The sequence below is a fragment of the Trichoderma citrinoviride genome, assembly GCF_003025115.1.
Source record: "Trichoderma citrinoviride strain TUCIM 6016 unplaced genomic scaffold BBK36scaffold_7, whole genome shotgun sequence".
NCBI lineage: Eukaryota > Fungi > Ascomycota > Sordariomycetes > Hypocreales > Hypocreaceae > Trichoderma > Trichoderma citrinoviride.
Genome location: NW_020194715.1, coordinates 346,062 through 371,245, shown reverse-complemented (window position 1 = coordinate 371,245; position 25,184 = coordinate 346,062). Strand labels below are relative to the sequence as shown.

At 50.9% G+C, this 25,184-nt stretch overlaps 10 protein-coding genes across 10 annotated transcripts; 5 read left to right on the top strand and 5 right to left on the bottom strand.

Annotated features, from left to right (window-relative positions):
- Positions 1 to 1,750: 1,750 nt before the first annotated feature.
- On the top strand, positions 1,751 to 3,254 carry BBK36DRAFT_1168818 (hypothetical protein; the record flags this gene model as incomplete). Its single annotated transcript, XM_024895234.1, has 3 exons — positions 1,751 to 2,769; positions 2,830 to 2,958; positions 3,041 to 3,254. 3 exons carry the CDS (start codon positions 1,751 to 1,753, stop codon positions 3,252 to 3,254), a joined length of 1,362 nt encoding a protein of 453 aa, XP_024749518.1.
- A 752-nt stretch (positions 3,255 to 4,006) lies between these two features.
- On the top strand, positions 4,007 to 5,746 carry BBK36DRAFT_1135331 (hypothetical protein). The gene is made up of 4 exons (XM_024892607.1): positions 4,007 to 4,528; positions 4,593 to 5,516; positions 5,568 to 5,609; positions 5,714 to 5,746. The coding sequence occupies exons 1-2, from the start codon at positions 4,016 to 4,018 to the stop codon at positions 5,514 to 5,516; spliced, it is 1,437 nt and encodes a 478-aa protein (XP_024749517.1). The 5' UTR covers positions 4,007 to 4,015; the 3' UTR covers positions 5,568 to 5,609; positions 5,714 to 5,746.
- Positions 5,747 to 6,054: 308 nt separating this feature from the next.
- On the bottom strand, positions 6,055 to 6,972 carry BBK36DRAFT_4451 (hypothetical protein; the record flags this gene model as incomplete). Its single annotated transcript, XM_024898078.1, has 1 exon — positions 6,055 to 6,972. The coding sequence occupies one exon, from the start codon at positions 6,970 to 6,972 to the stop codon at positions 6,055 to 6,057; it is 918 nt and encodes a 305-aa protein (XP_024749516.1).
- Positions 6,973 to 7,991: 1,019 nt separating this feature from the next.
- Positions 7,992 to 9,386, bottom strand: BBK36DRAFT_1168815 (hypothetical protein; the record flags this gene model as incomplete). The annotated part of the gene is made up of 2 exons (XM_024895233.1): positions 7,992 to 8,025; positions 8,566 to 9,386. The coding sequence occupies 2 exons, from the start codon at positions 9,384 to 9,386 to the stop codon at positions 7,992 to 7,994; spliced, it is 855 nt and encodes a 284-aa protein (XP_024749515.1).
- A 2,075-nt stretch (positions 9,387 to 11,461) lies between these two features.
- BBK36DRAFT_1119542 (ion transporter-like protein) lies at positions 11,462 to 13,873 on the top strand (the record flags this gene model as incomplete). The annotated part of the gene is made up of 11 exons (XM_024890602.1): positions 11,462 to 11,523; positions 11,584 to 11,641; positions 11,691 to 11,785; positions 11,847 to 11,938; positions 11,988 to 12,090; positions 12,142 to 12,225; positions 12,288 to 12,525; positions 12,579 to 12,749; positions 12,806 to 13,124; positions 13,176 to 13,693; positions 13,745 to 13,873. 11 exons carry the CDS (start codon positions 11,462 to 11,464, stop codon positions 13,871 to 13,873), a joined length of 1,869 nt encoding a protein of 622 aa, XP_024749514.1.
- Positions 13,874 to 14,011: 138 nt separating this feature from the next.
- BBK36DRAFT_1135330 (general substrate transporter) lies at positions 14,012 to 15,730 on the bottom strand (the record flags this gene model as incomplete). The annotated part of the gene is made up of 2 exons (XM_024892606.1): positions 15,713 to 15,730; positions 14,012 to 15,660 (listed from the first exon to the last, which is right to left on the bottom strand). Exon 2 carries the CDS (start codon positions 15,641 to 15,643, stop codon positions 14,012 to 14,014), a length of 1,632 nt encoding a protein of 543 aa, XP_024749513.1. The 5' UTR covers positions 15,644 to 15,660; positions 15,713 to 15,730.
- A 1,107-nt stretch (positions 15,731 to 16,837) lies between these two features.
- BBK36DRAFT_1168812 (gamma-glutamyltranspeptidase) lies at positions 16,838 to 18,616 on the top strand (the record flags this gene model as incomplete). The annotated part of the gene is made up of 1 exon (XM_024895232.1): positions 16,838 to 18,616. The coding sequence occupies one exon, from the start codon at positions 16,838 to 16,840 to the stop codon at positions 18,614 to 18,616; it is 1,779 nt and encodes a 592-aa protein (XP_024749512.1).
- Positions 18,617 to 18,678: 62 nt separating this feature from the next.
- On the bottom strand, positions 18,679 to 19,989 carry BBK36DRAFT_1119477 (hypothetical protein; the record flags this gene model as incomplete). The annotated part of the gene is made up of 1 exon (XM_024890594.1): positions 18,679 to 19,989. The coding sequence occupies one exon, from the start codon at positions 19,987 to 19,989 to the stop codon at positions 18,679 to 18,681; it is 1,311 nt and encodes a 436-aa protein (XP_024749511.1).
- An 808-nt stretch (positions 19,990 to 20,797) lies between these two features.
- BBK36DRAFT_1168809 (UPF0075-domain-containing protein) lies at positions 20,798 to 22,188 on the bottom strand (the record flags this gene model as incomplete). The annotated part of the gene is made up of 2 exons (XM_024895231.1): positions 20,798 to 22,039; positions 22,108 to 22,188. 2 exons carry the CDS (start codon positions 22,186 to 22,188, stop codon positions 20,798 to 20,800), a joined length of 1,323 nt encoding a protein of 440 aa, XP_024749510.1.
- A 503-nt stretch (positions 22,189 to 22,691) lies between these two features.
- Positions 22,692 to 24,928, top strand: BBK36DRAFT_168858 (MFS general substrate transporter; the record flags this gene model as incomplete). Its single annotated transcript, XM_024897813.1, has 8 exons — positions 22,692 to 22,958; positions 22,988 to 23,046; positions 23,079 to 23,245; positions 23,293 to 23,354; positions 23,418 to 23,830; positions 23,890 to 24,485; positions 24,556 to 24,761; positions 24,814 to 24,928. Exons 3-8 carry the CDS (start codon positions 23,093 to 23,095, stop codon positions 24,926 to 24,928), a joined length of 1,545 nt encoding a protein of 514 aa, XP_024749509.1. The 5' UTR covers positions 22,692 to 22,958; positions 22,988 to 23,046; positions 23,079 to 23,092.
- Between the last annotated feature and the right edge of the window lie 256 nt (positions 24,929 to 25,184).

The window sequence follows — 25,184 nt, the reverse complement described above, 5'->3', positions numbered from 1 at the left end:
GGCGCCTTTTCGTTAGCGGCATGGGTCCGTATGTACCAAGTAAGTGCTTGCAGACTGTTTGTAAGCTGTGCCTCGCTGCCCATTCTGCAGTGTAATCAACGCTCTCCAATCGGTGTATTTGCTCGCAGCGTTGTACAAGCCGTTCTGTACCCCAGCGCCGGCTCCTGTGTTATCTCCATGCGATGGAAGAAAGGAGATGATGGAATGAAATGGAAAGCAAAATTAAAGGCGCCCTTGTCCAGCCTTGAATCGCGGCCAATTGGTTAGTTCGGCGATGTTCGGCGATGCATCGGCTTTTGGGACTCTATATGGAGTACATAGATCAGGCCAAGCTCAGTCAACCACGGTACAGGACATTGGCGAAACTTGGACCAGCTTTCTCAATCGTTGACTCGACTTCTACAACATCTTCAAAACCGACGTCGTTGACTTTTGGACTCGTTAATGGGCTCGACTCTTGATAATGCCACCGATGGTCGCCATAATAAGAGCAAGTACGCGAATACCGGCGGATACTGAAATGGGCAGCCTGTGCGCCCCCAATCAGGCTGGCGAGATTGATGAATTGCAACCAAGTAGCAGTGCTACTGCCGGCTATTTTTGGAGGCCTTTCATCGTAAGGCTGAAGCATTTGAGTTGTAAATTGCCCTTTTGGAAGATGACATATGCATGTTGATGCTGTTCCCGTAAACGAATGGAAGCGCATCAAAAGTCCTGCCGTTGCCCGCTAATAATGACCTTGGTCCGCCTGAGACGCCTCCCTAGTGATCATTGCTCAATTCCTGTCTCGCATCTTTCGCTGCTTTGGGACGACGGCATGAAACGTGCATGTAAATGAGCACGATCCTCCGCCTTTACGGAACTGTTCTATGGGTAGTAGGTAGCGCCTGGGTGTATCGCGTGGGTGATGGTTCGCTTTGGATGTACCTAGGAAAGTAGGTAGGCAGCCGAATGCTGACAGCGGGACACCCTCTTTGGCCGGCCCTTTGCCAATCTTCCAGATTGGAACAATCATTTCTATGCTATCTATTTGCTACTGTTTTGAGAGAGGCGGTACGTAGATTACCGCAAAGAGTAATTCGGCAAGTTCCGCTTGATGAGGCTCAGAAGGAATGGAGGGGTTCCGCTCAGCGGTTCATCAGACGAAGCATATACGCTTCTTAAAGGATGGTCATAAGACTTTCTTGAAGGATCGATCAGCCAGGCCGGAAGGCTTTGTGCAGGATCTGGGTTCTATATGCTGTCACACAAAACGCAGGCTTTTCCGGTTGGCTGGCTCGAGGGTTCGTGGTTGTCTTGCATGTCAGGGTTGGGGTTGATATGCCCCAAATCACATGTACATCATTCATCAAAAACAGTCGTAAAAATCGAAGCATTCTCGTCTCACATCATAATGACTGGCCATTCTTTCGGCCGAGGAATTCTTGGAAAGGCACTGATTGGCGGCCAGCGTCGGGCGATCTGTTACCGGTGTTGACCGTATGCTTACAACATGAAGCTGACTTATAAATACAGAGTCATTGTCAGAAACACCATCTCAGCTCTCAAGATGCGATGCGAGGAGATAATGCATATAAAAGAGCCCAGTAGCTAGAGGTTCATCTCCGTCGTCAGCCAGAAATGTGTCTCTCACATCTTCAAGTTGTCTTTGATGTCTTGTGGGCGAACTTTGGTCACTTATCCCGCTCTCCTCTATGACAACACACCCTTTTACGACGTTCATCACATCTGCTATTAAGCCAAGCACAAAATGGCCGACGAAGACGCCAGAACCTCTATAGAGAGTGCCAGAGGAATATCGGACCTTGTGTCAAAAACCGAATCAAACCTGGAAGTCGCGAGACAGCTGGACATTATCCCCTTACGGAACGGTTCGTTAACCTCGCTGGCAGCTGGGCCCCATTTTTGGCCAACTTCAGCTGGCGCTCCTATCCCAGCGGACTCGGAGATCAGAGTTGTCCATGAAGCGATACTGAAACATGAAAGTCATGGGCAGATATTGAAGATGCTCGGTGTACACCAAGCTCCTATCCATGAGGTCCGATCGCTCATATTACAACAACATGCTACTCTAGGTGAACTCACGCCCACCGCTTGCAAAGAGCATCTACATTTGCTATATCTCACTCATAACCACCGCCATTCGAATGACGAGCTGCGCGACATTTATATCCTCGACCAAAAGCTACAACTCAAAAGGCCGCGTGAAGACGTCGTCTATCTACCATGCCGAACGCCCTTTAGCCCCGAGCAGCTCCTGAGCCACACGGAGGCTACGAATTCTGGAGTTTTATCCTGCAATATATCTTTATTGAACCCTTCACTGCTGGAACATCCTCCCTCTGTCTCTATCGGTACTCATTTTGGGCTAGCCACCTACAGGTACCCGACATGGAAGCAGTGGTTGCGCGACTCTTTGGGAATACGCGAGCACATACGGCTCGCCAACCAAACAGGAGACAATCTTTCTGACGAATTTGCTCAAGTATCGCGGCGAAAACCTGACATTGTGCTGAAACTTTTGGCGCATGTCTGGAAAACCCAGCACCAGATTGTCACTGGCAAACCCGATCTGCTAAGCAAGGTTAGGAACATTTCGGTGCCCTGCAGGACCGGAGATCTGAGGCCGTTATGGGAGACGTACATGCCGTTTCAGCATCTACAGAGGCGACGCTTGGGGTTCATGAAGCCTCATGAGCCCTTTCCCTTTCTAGACTTTGGCACTCCGCCGCCATCCACAGAAGACTTGTCAAGGAGATGGGCGTTTCTGTATTGAGACCTCGGTGTGTCCATGAATGACGATCTCGGCTTCTTGCTGGACATTCTTAGCTATATCCAGGAGGCTAATCCTGATGGTCTATCCTCTCAGAGATGTCGCGAGTTAGCGCGCCTCTATTGTGAGGTGGAAGCTATATGCGCTGCATCGGAGGAGCCTGAGTCTGCGCGAGACATATGCCGGTAAGCCTCCTTCTATGATGCTGTGATGGAAGTGTCACGGCATTATTAATGCTTTACCCTTTTCTCTTTGACTCCAAATCAGGTCATTCATTCAAGACATCAATGGACTCGCCATCCCACCATTCTCCGGCTATGGCCCAAGATGGATGGACATTAAGCAGTGCTCGTGGAATACGTCTACCTCTGCAGCCACCAAGCTATCGTTGAGATGTGTATATGGGGATATACTACGATGCAGCCCTCGCGAACTGGAAGTTCTCCAGGTTCTGCTCTCAGCTCCGAAGTATACGGCCTGAGCTTGATCGATGGACAACGAGGTTGAGGTCAGTTTGCGGCTTCTTTCATGTTCTCTTTGCTTCCCACTTTCTGATCAACTGTAGTTCCGAGGCAAACACCTCCAATTCGGGTACGAGTTAGGTAGCCGACTCTGATTGGCACTTCTCGGGTTACGCATGTTTTCCCTCGTGACAGCCAGCCTCTGCATCACCCAAAGGCATACAAAGCTCGTACTGCCACACGAATTCTGTGGCTTTTAGCATGTGACGGAGAGGAAGACTGTGCCGCCGTGATGCCATTGTTGAGTCCATTTTTTAACCACCTCAGCTTTTCGCACCCCATTACAGTGCGTACAGCCCAGTTGCTCTCGGGCGATGAGAGGTAAGGTACCCGACGTGTCAGGTACCGATGCCCGCCAAGAGCTGCCATCCGCGGTGCAGCAGCGGGTATCCTGTACCTTAGGCTCGGCACTCTCTGTGGGGTTGATCCCGGGGAGGTTGCAGCACTAACGACCAGCTGACAGACCGCTAACAGACCGCCCAGAAGGTTGAATGGAATGACGCCAGCTGCCCTGCTCTTATCGGCCTTATCGGGCCGCCCCGAATCTCGAGCTCCTGTTCCGCCGGTTGAGTCTCCCAGCTTCAGGCAGACCATCCAACATCCAACATTAACAGCCAACGTCTCTTCCTCGTCCGCTCACCATGTGAGCCATGTAGCGGATTGAGCATTCCATCCCGACACTCGACCGACTCCTATTCACAGCAATCTCACTTCATTCAACATGGCTTCCCCTGCGCCTTCAACTCGGCGCAGCCTGGGCTCGTCGTCCACCGGCTTGCCCAGGCCCTCAGGCGACAATCCGACCATCTCCATCGACACGCTCGTCAGCCATCTGCTCCGATCAAAGCGGTCGCTGTCGTCCATCACTCTCGTGCTCAGAGCCGAAGAAATTATCCGGGCGGCGCGGAATCAGCACGAAGAGACGGTTGTGCTGATGGCCCAGACCAAGTTCCTGCGCGCCGCCATCACCGACCAAGCGCAGCTTCTGTCGCGTCTCGCAGCGAGCCTGCAGGCCACCAACGAGTGGGGGAAGAAGGACTTTTTCCAGCTGCTGAAGCACATGGACGACGTCGACGCGCAGCTCAAGGGCACCATGGACATGCTGAGGGAAACGCCCGTCGATCCGGCGCTCCGGCCCCCCGGGGAGGAGAGTAAGAATCTCATGGACTTTGTCGATGAGACGAGCGTTGGCGCAATACAGGAATCCATGAGGGCGTGCATAGCGGAGCTGCAGGTAGGTAGTATTCAATTCCGAGGGCTATTGTACCTGATACTGACGTGTCTGGTTGATGCCGCAGGCCATCCAGGTGTCGTTTGACGGCGACCTGCTTCGACTCGAAACCGACATCCGAAACACAAAGAAAATTATGGATAGCGCGCCCATCCCTGCGCCACCTGATCAAGGCATGTCGGACATGATGCTGGACCTGTTTGAGCACTCCACCGTCATGGCCGAGAATCTGGCCTCTCTGACGCGGCATTTCGACATGTGCGTAACGGCTATCCGGACGACCGAGGGAGCCGCAGCGTTAGCCCGCAGGATGGCCGCCGAGGCGACTCAGACCCAGGGCAGCGAAAGCGTCTCAATATCGGGAGTCATTGCCGAGCAAGAGTCCAACAAATCCGACCTCGAACCCCAGACAGCACAGGATCGAGCGGAGATGCTCCGCGTGGTCGTCCAGGATGCCGACATGGTGGAAGACGTTGTGGGCGACATCCAAGAACATCTTGCCCAGATTGAGCTCAAGTACTCCGTTCTGCAAGACGTGGCGGAGCGGACCAGAGCGGCCAACTCGGGCATACTCGATGCTTTCACCCAGCTAAGCGAAGTCAGCCATCGCCTGGCAAGCTACCAGGCCGCCGAAGACGACTTCTTGAGCCGATGGGCGATGGAAAAGGAAGTAATATTTGCCAAGATCGAGGAGATGACTGAAATGCGAGCATTCTACGAAGGCTACGCGAGTGCCTACCACGGCTTGCTCATCGAGGTCGCGCGTCGCCAGACTGTCGAAGATAAAGTGCAGGCTACTTTGCGCAAGGCGCAAGAAACTGTCGACAAGATGCTCGAAGCTGATCGTGCCGAGCGAGAGACTTTCCGACAGGAAGTGGGCGAGTTTTTGCCTACTGACCTGTGGGCCGACATGCAAGGGCCAGTCAGGAGGTGGAAAATTGTTCAGGATGATGGTGAGCAGTCAACGGATGCCAATCGAACAAGCAACTAAATATTCTTTGGTTCGTCATGCGTCTCCTGTTGCGTTTTCTCCTCTAGCGACGTCCTTTACAGGGCCGCGCATTTGCTCTTTAATAGCTTGGATGTATCATTGCGTCTGGCTTGGACCCATGGCCAGACCAATTTTGGCTTAATCATAATTGTTGGATATCCTGGCGACTGTCACTATTCTTTGACGGGTCTGGGTTATGGAGTTTACTGTTGTTTTCTCGTTGGAAAGGGAGTCAAGGGGTACAGGTTTAATTGGGTTGTCTGCATCTGGGCTCATCTATAATTGGAGTTACATTTGCTCGCAACAAGTCTTTATGGGTAGCCGGAATTTGATAGAGTTGACCCGCGTTTGAATTATGGTTGTGATCGTGGTTGTGAACTGTTCCCTCGAAAACTCTGGTGCCATCAACCAGAACCGGTGACTGGGTCACCATAGGACAGCGTACTTCAAGCTGAGGCCCGGACTGTCAGCCTCTCACACTTATTCGACTAGATACCTACTCAGTAGAGCTATCAAGTTCCATATGCTTGCTCAGGGTTTACCCTAGCCGCCGAAATCTTCCTGATGTCTTTTCAAAATACGCCTTCCGCTCCTCTCGCTCCATGCAGATGCCAAAAAACTTGAGCTCTTTCGGCACATCTGTGACTCCCAACTGCTGGATATCGCCCGAGACCATCTTGGCATCCGATCTTACAGTCATGATCAAATATTTGCTGCTGATGAACTGAAAGACTGGCGCATGATCCTGTCCACGAACCGGGAATTGCCTCTTTTTGATGCCAGCCCGCTTCGGTTGAACAAAGGACAGAAAATCGCAGTCAGTACTGCTATTCAGGTAGACGTGCCCCGAGATCTTGACCTTTAAATCATCATGACTAATTGTCTGGCCCTTTTCGTCGAGACAATAGAATTCGACGTATCTCGTCCCAAGATAATGGTCGTAGTCGTAGCAATAGTCTATGTGGTCCACCGAGAACAGGTGGAAAACTGCTCTGGAGAGAGATGCCAGTCGGGGCCGAGGAGCATCTCCCTTCTTCTGCTCCTCCAGCATGGCCTCATAGGCTTCGCGGACCTCGCGCTCCTGTTCGCTGTCCAGTTCTCGAAAGAGACGTCGTCGCTCCTCCGCTCTCTCCTTCTCATCTCGCAAGTCAATTTTCCGTTCAATGCGTCGTTCCTTCAGCTCATAGTAATAGTCGGCATCTGAGCCCTGGTATGAGCGTCCCGATTCCGCCCCGTCGTCCATTGCCCTCTCGGGTGCGGCATCCTCAGCGTCGCACTCGCAGTCCAGCATGTCCGAGCTGGGGCATTCACAACGCTGGATGCTTTCGCCATCGCTGAATTCGTCTGGAGCGTCGCTCTCTCGAAGCTCGGAGATGTCCTCGTCAAAGTCATCCTCTTCTATTTCGCGTTTTTGTGAGAGATTGACCAGACGGCAGTACCACGCTGGTGGGTCCATGGTTGGTGACAGTTTCAGTGTGGATTTGATGGTCTTTGGGGGAATGAGACGTCGAAAGAAAGCTGATTCTTATCCAAAGAGTTAAGATACGGGAATGGTGAAGGTGTTTGATGATGCAGATGGTTTTTTTCGCCAAATATCTGGGGCGGTCAGGTCAATCCCTGCAGTGCAGTATCTCCTCCAGTGGACACACATCAACACGCTGTCTCAGCCCACTTGGACTCATCTTCAACGACATTGTCTCTTACATCCAGCAAGTATAGCATGAAAATATATGTACATGGGATTCTAGTGATACTGGACTAATGATGAGATTTAATGAGAGCCTCATACTATGATGAACAGAGCAATATATTCCTGATATATACGCAGTAGATAACGGTAGTTGCCAATACGAGTACATGTCCTACGCACCATCCGTCCATCGCGACTGAGGAGTCTACTAACCTTGCCATATCCTTTTCTATCTCCCAATCACGGTAATCTACCGCTCCTCTGAATCCCTAGGAATGCCTTAAAGTCGAATCTAGGCTCATTCATGAAGCCACATCAGCGGATGTCCTACGCGAGCCACTTCGTCTCCGTCTTGACATGCATTAGCAATTGTTTGTCACTGTTGAAAGGAAAGTCGAGCGCCTAATCCAACCCTTGGCTAGGCAACCATAGTCCCTTGCCAGTAGGGCGCCTTCATTCAGGTACACATGCCCTTGAATCGCTTATTCGCACCGATCCTTCCCCATATGGAGACAGCCCGCCGCTCGGTGGTATAGCGGAACGTCTAACTACTTCACTTAGGCCCATGCATGGTGGTTGAGGCGCCTTAATAGTTGGTACCATATGGAGATACACCCTCTGGTTTTGAGCCGGTGGTAAATTGGGGGTGTAATGAGAAATCTGAGTAAATTATCAAGTTCATGTGAAACTAGGAACGAAACGAAGCCGCTTTTGAAGTTCTTTCCCCCCTTGCCCTGTCCCAGTCCTTTTAAGTAGAGTATAAACCGCCGATCCCCTGAAGAAACTCACCTGCTGTTGAAAGCATCACCATTTTCCCACCTTAAAAAAAGCAATCGTCATCTCTGGTCGGGTGTTGAAGCTCCGTCCGTAGAGATGTGTTCGTTAAGAACCCATCAGAAAGGAAACGCTGGAAAAAGCGAAAGAATAATTCTATAGATAAGTTCGTTTGTGGGTAGAAAGTGTCTCATCAAGGAATGGAGGAGAATTTTGACCATCAATCCCGTCGCGTTCCGCCAGATCATCGTGAGCAGATCGGAGTCGAATAATGAAGGTATTGAAAGCCTTGTTGTCCGCAGTATAATGAGCATGATACTAAAATAAATCGTCATCGATTTTCATATTCGACGCCGTGTTGGTTTGAAGTGACATTAAGACTCAGCTGACGAGAAGACACTCATCGACGATGAGAGACGCGATTGTCTATGGCAAGACCATTCTTAAAACAGGGGCGATGAATTCCTTCCGGCTTGGCCGAGCTCGAGGTTCGAATTGTTGGCAGTCTGTGTCCGAGGAGAAGACGCCTCGCTGAAACGTGTTGTATGGCCTTGGATAGCTTGCCAAGATTGAAGTATCTCATACATTTGGTATGAGGTGAAGTAGGGCGAGAGGGTCTCAACGATCCTTTCCCATCTGTCATCAAGCCTTTTCAGCTTCTCCATGGCGGTTTTGGTTCTCTGTGTGCCGTTTTGTGCCAAATGGGCATTCATTCGCTGATACATGTCGCGGAACTCCAGCACATTTTCACTGAGTTCTTCGTCAATCTCGCTTAACATTTTCAGCTGTTCGGTCTTGCCATACACTCTATAGCCCATAGCTAAGCAAATTGTTTCGAGAATCTTGTCGAAAGAATCCTTGCTGGCTTCCGGAGTAGTGAGAAAGTCAGCCATAAACACAAGACGAAATGTTGAGTAGTTCTCTTCTTCTTGTTTGATTGCATCATTGACAGCTTCCACCAGTGCAGCAGGCGTCTTGTAATGTAAAAGTTCGGTTTCGAGGAGTTGCTGAAGCGTTTGCCATGTTGGATGTCTATATTCAGGTCCATCTTGTAGAACCTCCAAGACTTGCGTAGCCATCGATAATAGCTGTTCATCATTTTGCTTCTGCTCTGCTTCTTTGCCAAAGATAAGCTCAGGAGGAGGCCTTTGCAGTTGTTCCCTGGTTGGGAGAGGAACACCGACAGCGCTCAAGAATCCGGCTTCGTCCAAGAGCAAAGTATGCTGGTCGTCCGTGTGGTAAACGTTGAGTGCTTTGAGGTGGTTCAAACGGTGGCGTTGGTGGTGCATGTAACACGCTTGGTGGAAAGGGCTCAAGTGGTCCAGAACGTTCCAGTTGGGATCTATCATTTGCGGTGGAAGCGCCTGTTCCTCCGGGCAAGAGTACATCTCGCTGTCGTCGTCCATGCCTAGATTGCAGATGGCGCAGATTGATGTATGTGCGGCAACGTGCTGGTCCTCTATAATATGGCTAATAGTCAGTATTGTACTGGAACAGGAGTAGAAGGGAAGTTCTTACTGATGATGATGTGAGATGCCTACTAAGCACCTAAGCACCTCGAAGGTTAAGGCTGTGGATCGAGAAGCTTGAGGCTTCAAGAGAGAAGGTTGGGGTTCCGAAGAGAGAAGCGTTGGGTTCTGAAGAGATGTTGAATAAGAAAGAGATGCAGTGCACAAGCCTTTTCAAAGACGCTGTGAAGTTAAGACATAAGAGCTCTGGAGGCGGGTGGCACCAGCTGCGTGTGTGTTAGCTGAGTATGTCAGCGTGGCAGCTTCCGCCTTCTATTCTCCTCCAGCTTCACATAGGCCTGTGCATTGGCTTGAGCGGTCAGAGCTTCTTTGCTCCTTAGGAAGAAAGCCATCAAACTTCGGTATAAGGCTTTCAGGCTCCAGCTCCGTGTTGCCAATATCCGTTCCAGCATCTGGGACAGGTAGGCTGGTGCCCCTTCCTAGGTGTATATATGACATGTCTGTAATTTCCCACTTTCTGTAGCCTCTTGGCCTTGAAGATAATATCAGCTCTTGCAGCTGCTGTCTCTATACCTCATTGGTTGTGTATTGCTATATCAGTTAAGCATCTCTGACATCCCTCGGATGTCATAATCTCCAGACATATTTCGACTCTACGAGAAGACGGAGCAGAATTTCTTCAATACAAGTAAGTTTGCAAAGGCCTCCTTCATGCTGCTCTGAGATACTGAAGGTTAAGGGATAGCGGCTAGTACAACGGCTCTCATTGCCAGATACCATCAAGCTTGGCATCCCTCTTCTCTGATCTTCTGTGCCACTTATAAGCTTTAGTCTCTTACTGATACATGTCATCTTGTGATTTGGCCGATTGTTAAGATCATACGCTGCGCCTCTCTTCAAGAGGCTGGCCGCTAATGTTCAGTAGACAATCTTCTGTTATGACTGAACGCAATATTAGCTTCTCGTACTCAACGTGCCTTTGTATGTACATGCTTCCATCCCAGTCATCCACGTGAGCTGGACGAGATCTCGGCCAGTATAGCTCATTTATTCCATCTTGAATATGGTACAGGTTATTTGTCACCTCTGCTCGCAAAACGTCAACCCTTGTTGTCGTTGAAGGGCCCACCATCTTCCCTAGTTTCACAGAAAGTTGCCTAATCGGGCAACAACCATTTCGCTCCCGATGTCGTGATACGATAGCCGTCAACCTCAGCCAATCAACGATTCAAGGCGACCTTGAACTCGATCACCATGCATGCAGTCAACAGCGAACGGCATACGGGAAACATATCCATGTCTAACAAAAGTCTCCGGCTCCAGCGATATGTTCTCTAGGGCGTATATATGGATTAACTTTCGAATTCCTTGGCGAGATGTTACAGATGGATACCTCCACATGCTGTCATAAGTGAGCTACACACGTCTGCATCTATAGAAGCCTAGCTGTTCAAGGGAGTAGCAGGATGATAGACAGCTGAGTTGTCTCACTCATACAGGAATACACAGCCAGTAGCCGCATGGAGGAAGGCATATGCGACGATAGACTGAGGTTAAAGTTTCGGAACATCATAAGCTCCAATCGTATAAACTTATGCAGCTACAGAATCCTGGTCTATTAGCTGAGCTATGGAGTCCATTAACTGACGACATACCTGGCCCTGATGGCCTCATACAGGAGAAGACGGAGTGCGCTTTTGGCTGTTAAACTTATCACGCAATGCACTTCAACGATGGCGCCCACTCAACAAGTAGAATTAGTACTTCGCATATTTGATACTTATAGCAATGGAATGCAACATATGCTGAGCCTTAGAGGTATACAATCTCATTGCAGATGGCAAGAGTTCAAGATGAGTCTGTTCTTGAGATCTGACGACGACAGTGTTGTCCCATCTCCCTTGCCACAGGCGGCGGGCTATGCTGTCGTTGTGGCAGTTGGACTAATCTTTGCTGTTGGTATGTTCCGCTTGAATTGATCCTCTTATACGCCGGTACTAACGTTCACAGGCATGATTGGTATAACACGGTTGCTGAAGAAAACACTCAATGAAGACAACAACAATGTCGAGACGTAAGCTTTCACCTCTCACTACCTACTCTTCTTATGCTTCTTGCTAATTGCGCTTCTCAGATTCATGGTCGCCAATCGATCTGTGGGAACAGGCCTTGTTGCTTCTGCGGTCGTCTCAGTATGCATTGACTATTTCCTTTCACGATGAGGCGCTGACAAGGTAGCAGTCATGGCTATGGAGCACAGCTTTGCTTAGCTGCGTCTTGGTAACGTACCTATATGGAGTCTCTGGGGGGTTCTGGTATGGCGCTGGATGTACACCGTATGACAATGCCTTCCAAGAGTTCACCAAGTGGATAAGGGCTGACTTCTGCAACTCACAGAATGATAGTCTTCTTTGCATACCTCGGAGTGGTCTGCAAGAAACGCATCCCAGAAGCACATACTGTTCTGGAGATTGTTCGCATCAGATACGGTGAGTGCAAATACTGGGTGATAGCTACATTTGACACTGATGAGAAGAGTAGGGACAACTGCACATCTGGTGTTCACCTTCTTGGCTGTTGTCAACAACCTTTTCAACACCATCAACATGATCCTGGGAGCTGCCGCCGTCATCACGTTTCTGTAAGATATATGCCCATGTCATATTTGACAACCTATTAATTAGTCGTGCAGAACAGGCATCCACATTATGGCTTCAACGTTCCTCTTACCTGTAGGAGTCGTCCTCTATACACTCGTCGGCGGCATCAAGGCAACGTATGTACTCCGCCTCCGAAGGAACCATAATGGATCAACTGACTCTGCTTCATAAAATGCAGGTTTCTGACAGATTACATCCACACCTTTGTCATCGCCATCTTGTGCTGCTACTTAACAACGAAAACCCTAACCCACCATGACGTCGGCTCCATCGACGGAATTTACGATCTCGTTGTCAAGGCGCAGCCTTCCTATCAGGTTTACGGGAACTATCAAGGATCTCTTCTCACTATGAACTCTCAGCAAGGGATATTCTTTGCTATTATCCTCCTCGTTTCAAACTTTGGTGCTGTTATTGTAAGTGTAAGAGCTATCAAGTTGCAAATATGTATTGACACCATATTGGGCAGATGGATACTAGCTACTTCATCAAGGCATTTGCAGCATCCCCCAAAGCCGTAGTACCAGGATATGTAGTCGGCGGCTTTGCATACTTTTCCATCCCATGGAGTCTAGGCACTATAATGGGTCTTGCAGCTTTGGGACTCGAAAGCTCTCCTATCTTCCCAACGTATCCTCGTGTAAGTTGCAATATCTTCTTAGCAAGTAGTCATACTAACTTGGTTGTTTAACATAGCCGATGACCAGCTTGGAGGTCACAAACGGCCTTGTGCTCCCGTACGTAGCCGTGGCGGTAGCAGGAAAAGGCGGCGCCGTCGCTGTCCTGCTCATGACTTTCATGGCAATCACTTCAACACTGTCCGCTCAGGTGATTGCTGTGTCGTCCATCTTCACATTCGACTTCTACAGAACCTACATCAACAAGAACGCAGGCAACAAAGATGTCATCAGATGGAGCCATCTTGGAGTCGTGCTGTTTGCTGCCATCTCAGCTGGCTTAACTGCCGCTTTCAACTACGGCGGAATCAACATGGGCTGGACTCTTTACATGATCGGTAAGGAAAGCAAGCTCAGTTTCTCTGATGGATAACTGACAGTTGACTCAGGCGTGGTAACATGTCCTGGCATATTTCCCTTGATTCTTACTATCCTTTGGAATAAACAAAGTGGTTTTGCGGCCGTCGTTTCCGCCGTCGCTGGTCTGGCAACTGGTTTGGGTACATGGCTTGGTACGGCACAGGCTCTTTTCGGCGAAGTAACGGTCGACTCTACTGGACAAACGCTCCCATGTATGTATGGCACTGTGGCCTCTGCTCTCAGCCCCTTGCTGTATACGGTAATTCTGTCGTTCTTCTGGCCGAATAACTACGACTGGGCTCGGTTTACGGATGAAAAACTGTTACTTGACAGCGATGCGTCGACTGAAGAGTCAGATTCAGCCCGAGAACCCCCCACAGGTCAAGCTACCAAGGGTGGTGTCCTGAGTGATTCTTCCGAGGTTGTTCATGACCAAACTGATTTGAGGTGGCAACGATATGCACTGTTCTGGTCGCTCTTCTCCTTCTTTGGTATCTGGGTTCTGTGGCCTCTGCCGATGTACGGGGCAAAATACATTTTCAGCAAAGTTGTGAGTCGTCAAGTTCTCCATTATCGTGCTCAATCGCTAACTTCTCAGCAGTTCTTCAAAGCCTGGGTTGTGGTGTCGCTCATCTGGTTGTGGATAAGCCTTCTGATCCTCGGCCTGTATCCCTTATACGATGGACGGAAGCAGATCTTGAAGGTATTGCAGAGCCTACGGCCTTAGACGAGCTTATCGCAGGTAAAATAAGACCCATATTATTAAATTCCATCACTCAAATGTCACGAGAGAGAAAATTATAACACGATGAGGTCAAAGATAACACATGTCTCAAACATCGCACCACTTGTCCCAAGGCCATCACTAAGCAGACTTCTCGTGAACCTGCTGGCCATCAATATCATAAGCATCAACATCGTACTTGCGAAACTTGCGTGCAGGAATGCCCCTTTCAAACAGAATATCCAGCTCTTCATATGATCGCTTGAATGTTTCGGGATATCGGAAGAATGCCCATATAGTCACAAGCACCGAGGTTCCGCCCCAGAAGTAGGCCGTCTTTCCAGCCCAGCCCCAAGCGGTGGGATTGATCATGTATGGCTCGAGCACAGCAGCAATGATGTCAAAGATTTGGTGTGCTATCTTTGCTGCAGCAACACTTTGAACCCGCAGACTGATTGCGGAAACCTCACTCGACGTTGCGTAAGCTGCTGGCCCTACCGAGATATCGTAGCAGAATACCCAGAGGATGGTAAGGGCGACTTGTCCCCATTTGGTGCCTTCATTGGCATGAACTGTTGCCAAGATGCCGATGAGAACGTTGACGACGGTCATGAAGACCATGCCCCAGAGATAGAGGCTGCGACGGCCTAGATGAGCAATGAGGACGCAGCCAATGCAAGTTGCAAGCAGTCCAATAGCCGTAGCAGCCACAGAGACCTTGTAGCTGTTACTGGCAGACAGGCCTGCCTGTTCCCAGAAGTACGTTCCAGGGTTCATCATGAAGATGCCATTGAATACCTGACCGGCGAATGATAAGCAGCAGATTTCCGTTCGACGGAGGTTGCTGCCCCGAAACAGGTCGATATACGATGAACCTGTTCGTACCTCTTCTTCGTAGTTGACGGTATGAATGATCATGGCTAGATGCTCCTTGATCTTGTTGTCACTCTTGGAGCTGAGACGGCGAAGGCTGTGTTCCGCTTCTTGGAGTCTACCCTTGCGAACGAGATACCACGGAGATTCCGGCGCAAACAGACACCCTATAAACAGTGGAACGGGCCAGACCCATTGGATAGCGAACGGGATCTTGTAGGACCACTCCGAGTCTAAATCGACGAGGCCATCAAGGACACCGATTGCCACAAGCTGGCCTATGATTTGCATAATGTTGACACCGCTGGTGAGGAAGCCTCGCAGTGAGATGGGAAGACACTCGGAGCTGTAAGCCGGCCCTATAGACGCGAACGTGCCCCAGACCATTCCGCAGAAGATTTCGCCAACAAGGAGCGTTTCGACGTTACGGGCACTGAACGGAATGGCAACGAAGCCCGTCATGAGGACAAGGCCAACCAGCATGACTTTCTTGTAGCCGAACCTGGACGAGAGGAAGCCGTTGAACGTAGCTCCGAGGATGATGCCCACGATACTCGCTTGCGAGAGGCCTGTCTGCCACTTTGCAGCGATCTGGTAGCCGTCACCGTGGGGTACACCGTAGGCCTTTTGAAAGGCGGGATAGCCGTAAAAGTTATTGATGAGAGCATTGTCGTATCCGTAGAGCACAATGGACAGGGACAGGAACGAGGCCCAGGCAACTCCTTTCCATTGAAGGCGAACGGCCTCGAGAATGCCTTGGGAGTGCTCGAGGTCGGTGGCTTCCTTGGCGCCCTGTGTGATGACACCCCATTCTTTCTCGGGGGCGGTTTCAGTTTCGATGGTCTCGGTCACGTTTTTGTCATGTTGGGCGCGGAGGGCTTCGATGACGGTTGGAGCCATGATGCATGTATGATGTGAATTGCGGTGATTTGAATGGAGTATCGGCTCAGACGACGGTGTGTGTCGTTATATATACTTTTCTCAGGAGTATAATGTTTCATGCGAGATATTGACATGTCACGTATTGTTCGCCCGGGATATGTCTTCCGAAATGGTTGTCAAACTCGCTGTTGCCTCACTTCATGGACGACCTAGCGACATGATGCCGGGAATCAGAACTCCTCATCTGGCTGACTTCAGTTGAGACGATCACCGATGTAACCCAAGCATGCTTGATGGCGAAAGATAACCTCCAAGACTCCAAGCCACGACACTCGCCCTGAATCTTAGTCCGGGCTTCTGTAGCATCAGCTATCAATAGTATGCCAACCTCTCAAGCTGCAGATGGCTTGGACAATCAGACTACATGGACGACGAGGCACGAGATATGATAGCATGCGAGGCCGCATACATCATTGCCGTTATCTCCCGGCCGACCTCCTATCATGACGCTACTGGAGTGAAGCTCACGACTAGCATCGTCTTCATTTGATAATGCTTTCGCTTTTAGCCGAGTTTTACAATTGCCCCAAAACTCTAAGCGCAGAGAAGCATCATCGTGTAACGTTATATCGGCTGTCTATTCCGACGGTTGCTCAAGCGATCATTGCTCTTCCAAGCAGTGACCCTATCTCCAGATTTCAACCATCAACAAATAGCGTCCACCAGCACACAGCTTATTTCCCCCCCTAACCCCCGCAGTGGCGCCCAGTTGGAGAAGAGGCCCAAGAACACTAGCATGACTAGAAAACTCCAAGATTCGATTGGCAGCGGTTATAAGTGGTGTCGATCGTGTAATACCCCGCTTTCACGGCTCAAGGAGAACCATAATCGAGGTCACAATGGCTCTGAGTGGGGGAACAGAAAGAGGGAATAAGGCGGGCAAGGCGGCCTTCGCTCGAGCTACCACAGACAACACCCGATATAACCGCGTATCAAGAAGAGAATAAGAGCCTTGGCGGTCCATATCAGTGATGGTTCCGGAAATGCCTCGGCATGGGCCAGTATCGGCTGTTTCTTCTCCCCGGTGTCTCTCAACCGATTGTCCATTATCTTCAGGATGTAACTCCAGTTGATGCTACTTATCTTTACTGAGTCCTAACCTAATCGTCAGCAAAAGTCGATAACAGTTGCTTCACCTCACACTCACACACAATGCCGTTCGACGCAGTCGGTGCCGTTGGAGAAGCCTCGAGCGACGGGGCAGATGCCCTCTTCGACCCCTCAGCTCCCTTCTTCAACCGCTTCAACAGCCGAAGATCAGTCGTCTACAGCACAAAGGGCATCGTCGCCGCCTCCCAACCCCTCGCTGCCCAGGCCGGCCTCGACATTCTCAAAGCTGGCGGCAATGCCGTCGACGCAGCCATAGCCACGGCTGCCGCCCTCGGCGTGACAGAGCCTTGCTCCACTGGAGTGGGAGGAGACATGTTCATGATTTACTGGGATGAGACGAAGCGGAAAGCCTTTGCCATCAACGGTTCAGGTCGATCGCCGGCTGGATTGACCATCGAAAAGTGCCGAGAGCTGGGCATGACTGGCAATCTGTTACCGCCTCAGGATGCAAACTCGGTCACGGTCCCTGGCCAGGTCGCCGCTTGGTTCGATGCAAAGGACGCGTATGGCAGTGGCAAAGTGACCATGGAGCAGATCCTTAAGCCGTCTATCGAGCTCTGCAAAGATGGCTTCCCCGTGTCTGAAATCACGGCACGGCAGTGGATCGAATGCGAGGGGCTGTTGAAGCGGGTGTCTCCGAATGGCGGCGAGCTTCTCCTAGAAGGCAAGGCTCCTCGTGCAGGCCAAGTCTTCAAGAACCCAAACCTTGGTAAAGTGCTTCGTGAAATAGCTTCCAATGGAAGGGCAGGGTTCTATGAGGGATGGGTAGCAGAGGCAATCACCAGTGAGATCCAACAGCTTCGGGGCGTCATGACAACACAAGACCTTAAGGATCACACAACTACCTTTGTTGAACCTATATCCAAGAGTTATCAAGAGTACAAACTGTTGGAATGTCCACCCAACGGCCAAGGAATTGTTGCTCTGGAGGCGCTGGGCATCATCGACAACTTGGAGAAGGACGGAAAGATTCCCTCGCTGAAGGGCCTGGGTCACAACTCGACCCAATACATACATACAATAGTGGAGGCACTGCGATATGCCTTTGCTGATGCAGATGCCTATGTGTCTGATCCAGAACACTCTGGGCCGGAATGGAAAAGCCTCCTGGATGATGCATACCTAAAGGACCGGGTATCCAGCTTCAAATCAGATGCCGTCGATGCATCTCTGAAGAACGGATTCCCCAGCAAGTCCTCTGACACCGTCTATTTCACCACATCCGACTCCGAAGGTAACGCGTGCAGCTTCATCTGCTCGCTCGCCTCCAACTTTGGCAGTGGCATCGTTCCAAAAGGCTGCGGCTTCGCTTTGCAGAATCGGGGCACCCAGTTCCAGCTGCGCGAGGGACACGTAAACACACTCAGACCTCGGAAACGGCCATATCACACCATCATTCCCGCGATGGTGACGAAGAACGACCGGCTTGAGCTCTCTGTGGGCGTCATGGGCGGCTTCATGCAGCCGCAAGGCCACTTGCAGGTCATGCTCAACTCGTGCGTCTTTGGCTTGAATCCTCAAGATGCCTTGGATGCGCCGAGAGTGTGCATCAGGCCCTCCCGCACATTGCCCGAGTATGCAACGGCAGACGATTACTCCAAGTTGACGCAGAAATCCATCGTATGTCTGGAAGAAGGATTTCCCCAAGATACAGTTGAGGGTCTGCGTAAACTGGGCCACGAGGTGCAGCTCGTAACGGGTTGGGATCGTGCAATGTTTGGACGAGGTCAGATCATCCAAGCAAAGCAGGATCCAAGTGGTCTGAGGGTGTATCATGGAGGAAGCGACCAACGCGGCGATGGCCACGCAGTTGCATGGTAAATTTGTATACTAGAAAATATAGAATTGCCCAGCAGCCAAGAATTTCCCGTCTCGTTGTGGTCTTATGGCCTACTCTGGACATCCACCTTGATATCAGCCCATCTAGAAGACACCACCCTTCCATCCTTGACCACAGCCAGGACATTCTCCTCAGCACGATCCAGAATCGTAATGTCCTCCAAAGGATCCTTATCCAGGACAATGAAGTCAGCCAGAAACCCCTCTTTAACCTGCCCCAGCTCGTCCTCCCTCATCAACAACTTGGCCACGTTGACAGTCGCACTACGAAGTATCTCCGCCGGCTTCTGCACCTGACTGCGCACAGAAAACTCCTTGCTCTGGGCAAAATGCAGCGGTCCGAGGAGATCCGTGCCGAAGCAGATCGTGACGCCGGCTTCGGTAGCAATTTTGATGGCTTCGAGGCCTTTCTGGAGGACGCTTTCGTTCTTTGCTGCCGAGGCTGGGGGCAGGAAATTGAGTTGCTTCGACATGACATGTGTGATCAATGTCGGGGTGAGAAAAGTGCCCGTTTCGGCCATCAACTTGGCTGTTTCTGCGTCAAGGAGGTTGCCATGCTCAATGCCTCTGACGCCTTGTCGAATCGCTTGTTGGATCGCCTGGGGTGTGTAGCTGTGGCTGGTGACATACGTCCCATTGTTCTTTGCTGCCGTCACAATCGCTTTGATCTCCTCATCCGAGAACTGGAGATTCTCAATCTTGTCTGTAGCACTGGCTATGCCACCGCCGCCCATGATCTTGATGAAATCAGCCCCTTGACGCAACTCATCGCGAGCCACCCTGAAGCACTCAGACGTCCCGTCAATGATACGACTAATTCCCGAGACAGCACCGCAAGAACATGGACTCTGATCATGCGAAGAGCGCATATCGCCATGTCCGCCAGTCTGAGAAAGGGCGTATCCGGCGATAAACAGCCGAGGGCCAATGCAGACGCCATCTTCCACGGCTTCCTTCATAGCCAAGCTCGCGCCACCGCAATCACGAACTGACGTGAATCCTCGCTCAAGCATCGGCTTGAGGACCCATGGCTGGCGGAGGAGACTGACTCTCTCGGTCATGGCGTTGTAAGAGCTCAGATTGGCCTCGCCGGGGACAACGGCGATGTGGACGTGGCAGTCGATGAGCCCAGGGCAGACATATTTCCCCTTGAGATCAATGGTAATTTCATCGCCGGTGATGCTAGGAGGTGCGCTTGAGACAGATACGATTTTGCCTCCGGAGGTCTTGATGGTGACATTCTCGGTGACATGGGCTTGAAGAGGGTCGACTAGCTTCGCGTTTGTGAAGACGTATGTCGGCTGGGCGTCCAGCTTCCATGGCTTGATGATCTTTGACAAGTCCAAGTTCGCCATGGCTTCAAACGAAGACGTGAATAGTTGCTCAGTTTTAAGTCTGCCTCGTCGGGATTGCTGATGTTGTGTTTCGAGTTGTCCAGTTCTGAGGATGTCTATTACTTTGCCCGAGCTGAACAACCTTATATAGTCATCTAAACACTAATACTAAAGTCTAATAGCAGAGCTTATTTAGAGGTGGCGCAACAGACAAACCGATCCCGAAGAGTGTCAACCCCAAACTCTCCGCATGCAAGTCACCCTTGCCATTTTCCATTCTTGGACTTGGCGCATGCAGATGGAGAGACGCCCGATTACTGCTGATCCCAGTGATGAGTTGTCTCTCCTTCAATCCGACGATTCTATGAGTATAGTAACTTATTCGGCCAGTAGCAGCTGAAGTCTCAAGGAATAACCCTTCTAGGTGGCTGACTCATGGTGTAAGTGCTGAAAGGCTGACAAGGTGCATTCCAAAGAGCCCGCTTCGTTCCCCGCAAACGGAGGCGGGGGGAGCTTTCTATCTCCATGTCCGGTTGGAGATGCGATAGACTCAGACCTTACATTGGGAGGGGAAAACCGACGCTGGGAATGCCTTGACTTTACGTACATACAGGCGACTAAGAGTCCATAACCGCCCACGTAACCAAAAATACCATGCAAAGCACCGTATAAGCTCAATTACAGAGATTGAAGTATAGCTTGTATGATGAGATACCAGGATATTGTTTTGTCGTTTAAGTCTCGAAGAATCTTCTCTACAAAGTAGAACAAATCATATCTACAAATCACCACAACTATCTACAGCCCATCCAATGCCCATCCCCCGGCATCACCACTTATTGTCCATCAACTGCCCATCAACGATGTTGGTCAAGTCCTTCACCGGCCCCAACTTGGCCCCCGCCCCAAACTGCATCGCCTTATACATCAGCTCTCGGTAATTGTCCCCAGGGGACACCTTTCCAAGAATCTGCTCCCTTCTCGTTTCCACCCGGTCCGGCACAGGCACCGGTCGGCCGACAATCGCATCCATGCCCTGCCAGGCAAAAGTAATCGCCTCCTTCGCCCCGGCGGGAATCCCCGCAGCGTCAAGCATATATATCCGCGTCGACGGGTAGCTCCGCTGGATAAAGTCCACAATGTTGGGGTTGTACGCACCACCGCCGCAGAGGAAGATCTCGTCGATGTCTTGAGACGGCGCAAAGCACTTGTAGTGGTCGACGATGGACTGGGCCGTGATCCGGGTGATTGTGGCCACCACGTCGTCGGGCGAGAGGCCCTTTTGCTCGGCTTTGGCTATCAGGTCAAAAGCCAGCGTGTCACGGAAGTCTTCGCGACCTGAAGTCTTGGGGATGGACCTGTGGAAGTACGGGTGGGAGGAGATGAACTCATCGACAAGCTCGTCATCCACCGTGCCGCGTTTGCCCATTTCGCCATCTTTATCATACTCGCGCGCTCCGTCAGTGTAGTACCGAACAGCGGCATCGATGTAGACGTTTCCAGGACCAGTATCAAAGTCGAAGAAGCCGTCATTCAGCCCTCCCCCAACATCAGGAGGAATGAAGCAGACGTTGGCAATACCTCCTATATTCTGGCAGGCTCTCAACTTGGTAGGATGATGCAAAAGCAAGGCGTCGAAGAAGGCAACGAGGGGAGCTCCCTGTCGGCCAACAGCAACTTCGCTGACGCGGAAATCGGTCACTGTAGTGATTCCTGTACGAGCTGCGATAATGGCTCCTTCGCCCATGCTGAGTGTCGTCCGGACTTGTTGGTCCTTTGGATAAGGGATATGCCAGATGGTCTGGCCATGGGATCCGACAATGTCTATTGAAGGCTGATCAATGTTGTTCGTCTTGATGAACTCCAGCGCCGCTTTGGCAAAGGTCTCTCCGAGAATGACATTGATCTCTGCGATTTCCTCAGGCGAAGTAGAGTTGTGCAGAATCATATTCAGCACCCGCTTCTTGATGTCCGGATCGAGGGGCGTCTCTCCATATTTCAGCAGCTCCAAGGTGACAGGCGAAGCTGGATCCTGCTGTCTAAACCGACATAGCACACAGTCAACGCCATCCTAGTAAGCAATCTTCTATTAGCTGTCTGACCTGATGCCATATACGCATCATGGAGAGGATCATATACCATGGACGTTCCGCTGTTCATGCCCAGAACCGTCAAGTCCAACGGCGGACCGGCCACACGAGTATCTACGATAGAGCCCATTTTGAAGACCTATATCATCCGTAGTAACTCTGAAAGGGGAGCAGTCAAACCGGAACAGTCAAACCCTCGTCAAGTGGCCATTCGTCGACGCTTTTGTTATCGCATTCTGGTAAGGTGAGGCTAAATACGATGTCTCGCTCGTATGTAACATCGGTAGCGTGATACGGCGCCCTCGCAGCTCGTCTAAACGGCAAAACAAGCATCTCGGTGAACTGCCTTTCAGCCGGGGTGAGAGCAAGCCACGCGCTCGGTACATGTAGTGATTTAGATAGAGCTAGCCCATCGCTCTGTTAAAGCTGTCAATAGTCTTGGATCCGGCTGTTCGGTGCTATAGCTAGTGCTGATTGCGATCTGAACGTTCGTATCAAGCTTCAAACCTGTAACGTAACTCGGGCCAGACATCTCACACAAGCTTGATAGAGTCCGAGGCCGGCCCTTGACGCCCCCTCCCGGGGATAGCATAGCCATGTAAGACGTATGAAATGCGGGGGCCCCAAATATGGTGCTCCACGATTTTGGTTGTCGTCTATCGGCTCCGCATGAACCATAGCTTGATAGATTACTCCATCTAGCGATGTCTAGACGAGCTTGACGGACAAGTCAAGAAGGACCAGAATGACGGAAAGGCGAACGCCATTCTTTATAGCTCAGTTCACTAACCCCTGGTCCAACACACACCGCCGGAAGGATCAATCTGTTGATAGGATAAACGGAAGATGACCGGTCAGTTTGCGGAATCCGGGCAGCGACAGCCAACTGCATATGTCAACGGATATAAAGACGGAACAAGCAACTCCAATCCGCGTTGAGAAATGTTTCCCTCAGTTTTGCTCGGCTAGACCATCAGCACTACGGAGCTCGCTTCCTTCATCACAGAGACCTGTTTACTTCCAGCTTCACAACCATGGGCAAAGAAGAGGATGTGATTGAGGTTGGCAGAGATGTTGAGAGAGACTTTCCGCAAGATGAGAAGCCCGACTTCTCTGGCGGGGAAGAGGTGGTTGGGATGCAGGACCTTGATCCTGCTCTGGATAGGAAGATGCACTTGGTCAACAACGTACGTCGTGTCACGCGAGAGTCTCTCCATCAAGCTGATTCAAGTAGGCATTGGACCAAATTGGTTGGACCAACTATCACCTCAAGCTCTTCTTCCTCAACGGCTTCGGGTGAGTTTACTGCACTTACGCTTTTCTCATACACTCCAACCACTGACACTCGACTGTGCATAGATATGGAGTAGACGCGCTCCAGCTGTCTCTTCAGGGCATCATCGCCGTTCAAGCCGTCCTCGAGTTCCAGCCTTCGTATGACAAAGGCCTGACCATCGCTCTATACATGGGAATGCTTCTGGGTGCCCTATTCTGGGGCTTCTTCGCCGACATCATCGGCCGCAAGATAGCTTTCAACATCTCGCTCTTCATCTGCTCCGTGTTTACCATCGCGACCGGTGGGGCTCCCAACTGGGCTGGGCTCGGTGTCTTGATTGCCGTTGCCGCCTTCGGCGCTGGTGGCAACTTGATCCTTGACACGGCTGTCTTTCTCGAGTATCTTCCTTCGAACAAGCAATGGCTTCTCAGCTTGTTGCCTGCTTGGTTTGGCATTGGATGTACCATTGCCGGCCTAGTCGCTTGGGGGTTCATGCGTAAGTGTCTCATCGACGTAATGTCGGATCAAGAATGCTGACGATTATGTAACCTATAGCAAACTTCTCCTGCGCTGATGCCAGCGACTGCACCAGAGCCAACAACAGCGGCTGGCGATATCTCATGTACACCATGGGAGCTTTCATCGCCGTGCTGGCCGTCGCCCGAGTCACCGTCATCCGTCTTCAGGAAACTCCCAAGTTCCTCATAGGCCAAGGTCGCGACGAGGAAGTTGTAAACAACCTTCAGGGAATTGCCAAGAGATACAACCGCCCCTGCAACCTCACTCTTGCCCAGCTGGAAGCCTGCGGTACAGTCAACTCAGCTCATTCAAAGAACCGCTTCTCCGTCGGCGAGTTCCTGGTCCACCTCCGCAGCTTGTTTCTTACAAAGAAGATGGGCTTCACGACCATCCTGCTGTGGCTGTCCTGGGCGAGCATCGGTCTCGCGTATCCCCTGTTCAACGTCTTTCTGCCCTACTACCTGGCCAGTCGAGGTGTCCAGTTTGGAGTCACAAGCACCTATGAGACGTGGAGGAATTATGCCCTCGTGCAGGTCTGCGGAATATTCGGACCTGTACTTGGTGCGGTCATGTGTAACTGGAGGCCCCTGGGACGAAAGTATACCATGGTCATTGGCGCCTTGGTTACTATGGTGAGTTCCTGAAGCCTATTTTTCACACTTACAAACTTGAACATAGGCTGACAGCATGCAACTCTGATAGGCCTTCTTCTTTGCGTACTCGCAAGTCAAGTCGCAGGTGGAAAACATCGCCTACAGCTGTGTCATCTCCTTTACGCTCGAGATCTACTACGGTGTCCTCTACGGATACACTGCCGAGTCGCTGCTCTCTGCCCATCGTGGCACGGCCAACGGTATCGCTGTCGCTTTCTGTCGACTCGCAGGAGCTTTCTCAGCTGTAGTGGCTACGTAAGTCTCTCATTCTTCCATTGTATAAGTGTTAATGCTGACTCGTCATCAGATATGCCGATCCGTCTACCACGGGTCCCGTCTTTGTGTGTGCGGCGCTTTACGGGGGACTTGCGCTATTTGCCGTCTTGTTCCCCTTTGAACCGTATGGCAAGCGAGCTGCCTAATGTGCCTCGACGTCGACGTACACTGAGACGAAGAAGATACGCAGTGAACGGTAGAATGCTATCTAGTGAGACTGCCACAGATTACATGTGATGTAGTCTATATTAATAATCTAATGAAATGTCTATCTCACTCTACAAAGTCATCCTGATGTCCTTTGCTTAGTTTCCCGGGTTGTTTTTCTGTACGCCGCATTGACGATTGTTGCAGCTAGTAGAAGGTACAGTTTCCAACTACATAGAGACGGAATGGAAGAAA

Bases quoted from the DNA above. Each gene is read 5' to 3' on its own strand.
- BBK36DRAFT_1135331 (XM_024892607.1), top strand. From the start codon at position 4,016: ATGGCTTCCCCTGCGCCTTCAACTCGGCGCAGCCTGGGCTCGTCGTCC. The intron at 4,529-4,592 runs GTAGGTAGTATT...TTGATGCCGCAG, and splicing joins CGTGCATAGCGGAGCTGCAG to GCCATCCAGGTGTCGTTTGA.